At 41.0% G+C, this 8,898-nt stretch overlaps 1 protein-coding gene across 1 annotated transcript in view; it reads left to right on the plus strand.

Moving 5' to 3' along the window:
- The window catches only part of LOC106594387 (zinc finger protein OZF-like), a 29,225-nt gene extending 20,793 nt beyond the window's left edge, over positions 1-8,432 (plus strand). Inside the window, exon 3 of the mRNA XM_045692038.1 lies at positions 7,051-8,432. Within this exon, the coding sequence (XP_045547994.1) occupies positions 7,051-8,432 (1,382 nt within the window). The remainder of the gene's footprint in view (positions 1-7,050) is intronic.
- The last annotated feature ends 466 nt before the right edge of the window (positions 8,433-8,898 follow it).

The following is an 8,898-nucleotide window of genomic DNA, read 5'->3' on the forward strand; positions in this document are numbered from 1 at the left end:
GAGAGATACAACCTACTATAACCTACTGGCATTACCTAGAGAGTTACAACCTACTGTAACCTACTGGCATGACCTAGAGAGATACATCCTACTGTAACCTACTGGCATGACCTAGAGAGTTACAACCTACCCGAGCCTACTGGCATGACCTAGAGAGTTACAACCTACTGTATGCTACTGGCATGACCTAGAGAGTTACAACCTACTGTAACCTACTGGCATGACCTAGAGAGATACAACCTACCCGAGCCTACTGGCATGACCTAGAGAGTTACAACCTACTGCAGCCTACTGGCATGACCTAGAGAGATACAACCTACTGTAGCCTACTGGCATGACCTAGAGAGGTACAACCTACTGTAGCCTACTGGCATGACCTAGAGAGTTACAACCTACTGTAGCCTACTGGCATGACCTAGAGAGTTACAACCTACTGTAACCTACTGGCATGACCTAGAGAGTTACAACCTACTGTAGCCTACTGGCATGACCTAGAGAGATACAACCTACTGTAGCCTACTGGCATGACCTAGAGAGATACAACCTACTGTAATATACTGGCATGACCTAGAGTTACACCCTACTGTAACCTCCTGGCATTACCTAGAGAGTTACAACCTATTGTAGCCTACTGGCATGACCTAGAGAGTTACACCCTACTGTAACCTACTGGCATGACCTAGAGTTACAACCTACTGTAGCCTACTGGCATGACCTAGAGTTACAACCTACTGTAGCCTACTGGCATGACCTAGGGAGATACAACCTACAGTAACCAAATGGCATGACCTAGAGAGGTACAACCTACTGTAACCTACTGGCATGACCTAGAGAGATACATCCTACAGTAACCTAATGGCATGACCTAGAGAGATACAACCTACTGTAACCTACTGGCATGACGTAGAGAGATGCAACCTACTGTAGCTTACTGGCATGACCTAGAGAGATACAACCTACTGTAGCTTACTGGCATGACCTAGAGAGTTACAACCTACTGGCATGACCTAGAGCGTTACAACCTACTGTAGTCTACTGGCATGACCTAGAGAGTTAGAACCTACTTTAGCCTACTGGCATGACCTAGAGAGATACAACCTACTGTAGCCTACTGGCATGACCTAGAGAGTTACAACCTACTGTAGCCTACTGGCATGACCTAGAGAGTTAGAACCTACTGTAGCCTACTGGCATGACCTACAGAGTTACAACCTACTATAACCTACTGGCATGACCTATAGAGTTACAACCGACTGTAACCTACTAGCATGACCTGGAGTTACAACCTACTGTAGCCTACTGGCATGACCTAGAGAGTTACAACCTACTGTAGCCTACTGGCATGACCTAGAGAGTTACAACCTACTATAACCTACTTGCATGATTTTGGGAGTTACAACCTACTGTAACCTACTGGCATGACCTCGAGAGATACAACCTACTGTAGCCAACTGGCATGACCTAGAGAGTTACAACCTACTGTAGCCTACTGGCATGACCTTGGGAGTTACACCTAGAGAGTTACAACCTACTATAACCTACTTGCATGATTTTGGGAGTTACAACCTACTGTAACCTACTGGCATGACCTCGAGAGATACAACCTACTGTAGCCAACTGGCATGACCTAGAGAGTTACAACCTACTGTAGCCTACTGGCATGACCTTGGGAGTTACAATCTACTGTAACCTACTGGTATGACCTAGAGAGATGCAACCTACTGTAGCTTACTGGCATGACCTAGAGAGATACAACCTACTGTAGCTTACTGCCATGACCTAGAGAGTTACAACCTACTGGCATGACCTAGAGAGTTACAACCTACCATAACCTACTGGCATGACCTAGAGAGTTACAACCTACTGTAGTCTACTGGCATGACCTAGAGAGTTACAACCTGCTGTAGCCTACTGGCATGACCTAGAGTTACAACCTACTGTAGCCTACTGGCATGACCTAGAGTTACAACCTACTATAACCTACTTGCATGACCTTGGGAGTTACAACCTACTGTAATATACTGGCATGACCTAGAGTTACAACCTACTGTAACCTACTGGCATGACCTAGAGAGTTACAACCTACTGTAGCCTACTGGCATGACCTAGAGTTACAACCTACTGTAGCCTACTGGCATGACCTAGGGAGATACAACCTACAGTAACCAAATGGCATTACCTAGAGAGGTACAACCTACAGTAACCTACTGGCATGACCTAGAGAGATACATCCTACAGTAACCTACTGGCATGACCTAGAGAGATACAACCTACTGTAACCTACTGGCATGACCTAGAGAGTTACACCCTACTGTAACCTACTGGCATGACCTAGAGTTACAACCTACTGTAGCCTACTGGCATGACCTAGAGTTACAACCTACTGTAGCCTACTGGCATGACCTAGGGAGATACAACCTACAGTAACCTACTGGCATGACATAGAGAGATACATCCTACAGTAACCTACTGGCATGACCTAGAGAGATACAACTTACTGTAGTCTACTGACATGACCTAGAGAGATACAACCTACTGTAACCTACTGGCATGACCTAGAGAGTTACAACCTACTTTAACCTACTGGCATTACATAGAGAGTTACAACCTACTGTAGCCTACTGGCATGACCTAGAGAGATACAACCTACTGTAACCTACTGGCATGACCTAGAGAGGTACAACCTACTGTAGCCTACTGGCATGACCTTGGGAGTTACAATCTACTGTAACCTACTGGCATGACCTAGAGAGATACAACCTACTGTAGCTTACTGGCATGACCTAGAGTTACAACCTACTATAACCTACTGGCATGACCTAGAGAGATACAACCTACTGTATGCTACTGGCATGACCTAGAGAGTTACAACCTACTGTATGCTACTGGCATGACCTAGAGAGTTACAACCTACTGTAACCTACTGGCATGACCTAGAGAGATACAACCTACCCGAGCCTACTGGCATGACCTAGAGAGTTACAACCTACTGCAGCCTACTGGCATGACCTAGAGAGATACAACCTACTGTAGCCTACTGGCATGACCTAGAGAGGTACAACCTACTGTAGCCTACTGGCATGACCTAGGGAGTTACAACCTATTGTAACCTACTGGCATGACCTAGAGAGTTACAACCTACTGTAGCCTACTGGCATGACCTAGAGAGTTACAACCTACTGTAACCTACTGGCATGACCTAGAGAGTTACAACCTACTGTAGCCTACTGCCATGACCAAGAGAGTTACAACCTACTGTAACCTACTGGCATGACCTAGAGTTACAACCTACTGTAGCCTACTGGCATGACCTACAGAGTTACATCCTACTGTAACCTACTTGCATGACCTACAGCGATACAACCACTGGTATTCAAGATATATACAAGCATTTCTAAACTTTTTTCTCACTTATGGGGTATTGTGATGTCATTATGAGGTATTGTCTGACGATTGATCATTTGATAATTAAAAAAAAAAATGTTTCCATTTTAGAATAAGGTCGTAATGTAACAAAATGCTTAAAAAGGGAAGGGGTCTGAATGCATGTATGTTGTATGTCCCAGATAAAAAAATATATAATTTTCTTTCTACCAATTGATTGGTATACATTTTATGTGTATTTTTTCGTATAGACACACCCCATGTGTTTAATGTAATCAACTGTATGTGCAGAACTGAACTGATGCTTCATGTGTTTGATTAAATAATTAACACACACAAATGACTTGAGGAAGCCAGAGATCAATATAACCAGAAGAAAATAACCAATTCCCCACCTGCTGCTGGCCTTCGTCAATTCTGACGTTATGCTGCTGTAGTTTCCGGTAAAATCGGCAAACTTTTTCCATTTGGAGTGCCAATTTATCTTACCATTTCTACCGAGGTACAACACCTGTTTGGCCCCACCCCTTCCTGGTTCGGTGAAGAGCGGTATTACATTGAAGGAATAAACCCGAGCCTCACACTCATCACCTGTGGAAGGTGGGGCTTCCAGCGAGGCGTGGATTTAATAGTATGTTGTACCTAGTTTCCCTCCTTCAGGGATCAGTAGTTATAGTCATAACATTAAGCTTGTCATATGATGAACTTCAACTTAAATACTGGATCTTGCTGTCGGACAGTTTTTTTGTATTTAGATCTCTGAAATGCTCTCTAACTACTTAACATTTAGTGTCTCCTTATATTACGCTGGAAAAACAGTTTTCATGGGCACAGAAATCCTAAATCATTTCAGAGTTTGCTAAATCCAATGGTTCTAACCGAGAGTCACCTTAACTTTATTGACAACACCCAAATGGATACTGTCATTAATGCAGTTCTTCAATAATTACACATAATACTTAATACTGTAGCTGTTTAGTTACAGTCACATGTTCAACTATCATCAGCTGATCCAGGAAATCATTTCCTGAATGACAGTCACATGACAAACATCACGACATGCAACAACAACCAAAGTGCTTCTTCATTCATTACTCTGGTAAAGACAGTTATGCCGTGCTCCACGTTGGATCCAACATCCCTAACAAATTGGTGTTTATAATGTGTTTGTCTGCATGATTTACAGTAGGGTCTCGTTAGTCTGTTTGCACACAGAGATACTTTTCTCATAATGTGAAGAGATCTGTTCCTTGATGGATAGGCTATTGTACAACACACAGAGCTATTTTCCTTTATTCAGGACATTTAGAATGACAACACATTACAGAGTAGCCTAGTGGGATTATTCACAAAATTATCTGGTGATCAGGTTATGAAATGTCATGAAAAAGACATTTTAGTTTCCATGTTTCACCTGAAATATTAAATGATTTATAGTCCTAGGTCTATGTTGTTCTTAGGTGAAGTTATGAGTCCTACAGTAGGTTTGTTTTTGTTAGGTGAAGTTATGGGTGCTACAGTAGGTCTATGTTATTGTTTGGTGAAGTTATGGGCCAATTTGTTAAACACTTAGTGTACAAACCCTCATTGTCAGGCTGTTGGCAAAGCTAGCCAAAGAGCATTTTACTGGTTGAAGTGTTTTTTAAAGTATAAAGCAGTTGATTTGAGACAAAAACACAAACATATTAACCTGTTGGGGACCCTTTCGTATTAGGATCCCGTTAACGGGATTGCTTGACAAGTTAACATGGCGCGAAATTCAAAACAGCAAAAATCTAATAATTTCAATTTCTCAAACATACGACTATTTTACACCATTTTAAAGATACACTTCTCCTTGATGTAACCACATTGTCCGATTTCAAAAAGGCTTTACAGCGAAAGCAAAACATTAGATTATGTTAGAAGAGTACATAGACAAAAATAATCACACAGCCATTTTCCAAGCAAGCATATATGTCAATAAAACCCAAAACACAGCTAAATGAAGCACTAACCTTTGATGATCTTCATCAGATGACACTCCTAGGACATTATGTTACACAATACATGTATGTTTTGTTCGATAAAGTTCATATTTATATCCAAAAACAGCATTTTACATTGGCGTGTGACGTTCAGAAAATGTTTTGCCTCCAGAACTACCGGTGAATGAGCACAATGAGCACACATATTACAGAGCTACTCATCATAAACGTTGACAAAATACATAACAATTATTTTAAGAATTATAGATAGACTACTCCTGGATGCAAACGCTGTGTCAGATTTTAAAATAGCTTTTCGGCGAAAGCACAGTTTTCAATATTCTGAGTACATAGCTCAGCCATCACGGCTAGCTATTCAGACACCCGCCAAGTTCAAGGCAAACTAAGCTCAGAATTAGTATTAGAAATATTGTATTACCTTTGCTGATCTTCGTCAGAATGCACTTCCAGGACTGCTACTTCCACAAGAAATGTTGTTTTTGTTCCAAATAATCCATATTTATGTCCAAATACCTCCGTTTTGTTCGTGCGTTAAGAGCACTATCCAAAGGAATAGCGCGCGAGCGTGGAACCAGTGACAAAAAGTCCAAATGTTCCATTACCGTACTTAGAAGCATGTCAAACGCTGTTTAAAATCAATCTTTATGGTATTTTTCTCATAGAAAAGCGATAATATTCCAACCGGACAATAGCGTATTCATTTCAGAAGGAAAAATAAGGAAAGGTGCGCTCACGTGACTGCCCATTTCCAAACCCTTTGTCCTCCAGCAGTCCACTCAGTAACTGAGCTCCTATATTCTGCCCGGTTACTGGATACGGATGAAACAACTTTCAGAGGGCTTTTGACAGCCAATGGAAGCCTTAGGAAGTGCAACGTGACCCCTAAGTATTTGTAGTTTCTCGAGGGATTCAAAAGTAGAACTACAGTTCTCAGACCTTACACTTCCTGGTTGAAATTTTCTCAGGTTTTTACTTGCCATATGAGTTCTGTTATACTCACAGACACCATTCAAACAGTTTTAGAAACTTCAGTGTTTTCTATCTAAATCTACTAATAATATGCATATTCTATTTCCTGGGCAAGAGTAGTAACCAGTTTAAATTGGGTACGTTTTTCATCCAGCTGTGAAAATACTGCCCCCTAGCCCCAAGAGATTCAAGCGAGCCTTACAATTATAATCCAAAAGTAAAATGTGAAATGCACTCATAAGCAACCGGTAAATGGAGGCTATTTTTGTTGTCAGCCTATGAGAACTCCCCTGAGTTTTCCACCATGGTGGTGAATTAGTGAATAGACACAGAACTTAATGTGAGTTTCCTTGAGTAGCATTCCTGATCTTGCGCTGTAATATTCAGAATACATTGTGAAAAACTAAAATCTTCGCTCACCATTTTTGCTCCAGGTAGATATACTACATCCATAACTAGTGGTTTCCTCATTACCAGATATACTACATCCATAACTAGTGGTTTCCTCATTACCAGATATACTACATCCATAACTAGTGGTTTCCTAATTACCAGATAGACTACATCTATAACTAGTGGTTTCCTCATTACCAGATATACTACATCCATAACTACTGGTTTCCTCAATAGCAGATATACTAGCAGGGAGGTGATTCTGCAACCAAAATTGTGTGCGCACTTTAACCATCTGACATTGTTGTTCACACAGGAGAGAGACGGGACAGTTGTGGATCCTCTGGGGAGCCTCAACAACATCATGATGCTGACAAGGCAGAGAAGAGTCTCTCCAGTTCAGAACACCTCAAGAAACACCAGCAGAGACCCACAGGGAAGAAATCTCATTGCTGCTCTGACTGTGGGAAACGTTGCAAATATTCATCAGACCTTAAAATACACCAGCGAGTACACACAGGAGAGAAGCCTTATAGCTGTAATCAATGTGGGAAGAGTTTTACTCATTCAACCAACCTGATATCACACCAGAGAACACACACAGGAGAGAAACCTTATAGCTGTGATCAATGTGGGAAGAGTTTTACTCAGTCAAGCGCCCTGAAATCACACCATAAACTACACACAGGAGAGAAACCGTTTAGCTGTGATCAATGTGGGAAGAGATTTGTTAAGTCTAGCAATCTGACAGTACACCAGAGAACACACAAAGGAGATAAACCTTTTAGTTGTAATCAATGTGTGAAAGGTTTTATTACGTCTAGAGATCTGACTGTACACAAGAGAACACACACAGGAGAGAAACCTTATAGCTGTGATCAATGTGGGAAGAGTTTTATTACATCTAGCCATCTGACTAGACACCAGCGAGTTCACACAGGAGAGAAACCATTCCACTGTTCAGATTGTGGAAAAAGATTCTCAACTTCACAGATTTTGAAGATGCACCAGAAAACACACACAGGAGAGAAATCGTATAGCTGTGATCAATGTGGGAAGAGTTTTACTCAGTCAAGCTCCCTGATATCCCACTGTAAACTACACACAGGCGAGAAACCTTTTATCTGTGATCAATGTGGGAAGAGATTTATTAATTCTAGCAATCTGACAGTACACAAGAGAAAACACACAGGAGAGAAACCTTTTAGTTGTAATCAATGTGGGAAAAGTTTTATTACATCTAGCTATCTGACTATACACCAGCGGAGACACACAGGAGAGAAACTTCACCACTGTTCAGATTGTGGAAAAAGCTTTTCAACATCACATACTTTGAAGATGCACCAGAAATCACACACAGGAGAGAAATCTTATAGCTGTGATCAATGTGGGAAGAGTTTTACTCAATCAAGCTCCCTGAAATCCCACCATAAACTCCACACAGGAGAGAAACCTTTTAGCTGTGATCAGTGTGGGAAGAGATTTATTATGTCTGGCAGTCTGACAGTACACCAGAGAACACACACAGGAGAGAAACCTTATAGCTGTGATCAATGTGGGAAGAGTTTTACTACATCTAGCTATCTGACTATACACCAGCGGAGACACACAGGAGAGAAACCTTATAGCTGTGTTCAATGTGGGAAGAGATACTCTGATAAAAGTTATCTGATCAAACATCAGAAAATACATACATGAAGGAGTTGTTTCATGATATCAATGAATTAATGTCACAATGTAGAATGTTTTAACATTGTAGTAGGAGTATTTTAATGATGTCACAATGTAGAACCCTAAAAGTTTGTCCCCTGTTCTATTGATTTCAGCATGATATGGATAATAGCCTCAGGGGGAAAATCCAGGCTCTGAATTGGAAGAGTCACTATTTATGAGATTTAACAAAAAGTGACTAACAAAAAAAGAGTTGTCTACTCCAAAATGTAGCTGGGTGTCTTCTGCGGGTTGTCCTCTAACCAGTGAGGTAAAACATGTCTCCCATTTCCATGTGTTTTTTGTTGTGTTAGTTTCAACAGCACGTACAACCTGATTTCCCCTCTAATCGATATCAGTGATTTATTGCTACTTGTCAAAACAACAGCGTTTTTGGTGCTTGTGCAATTTATAAGGTGCTTGTTTAAAAATTACAAGTAATATGATTATTGTG

Source organism: Salmo salar, chromosome ssa12, assembly GCF_905237065.1.
Source record: "Salmo salar chromosome ssa12, Ssal_v3.1, whole genome shotgun sequence".
Classification (NCBI taxonomy): Eukaryota; Metazoa; Chordata; class Actinopteri; order Salmoniformes; family Salmonidae; genus Salmo; species Salmo salar.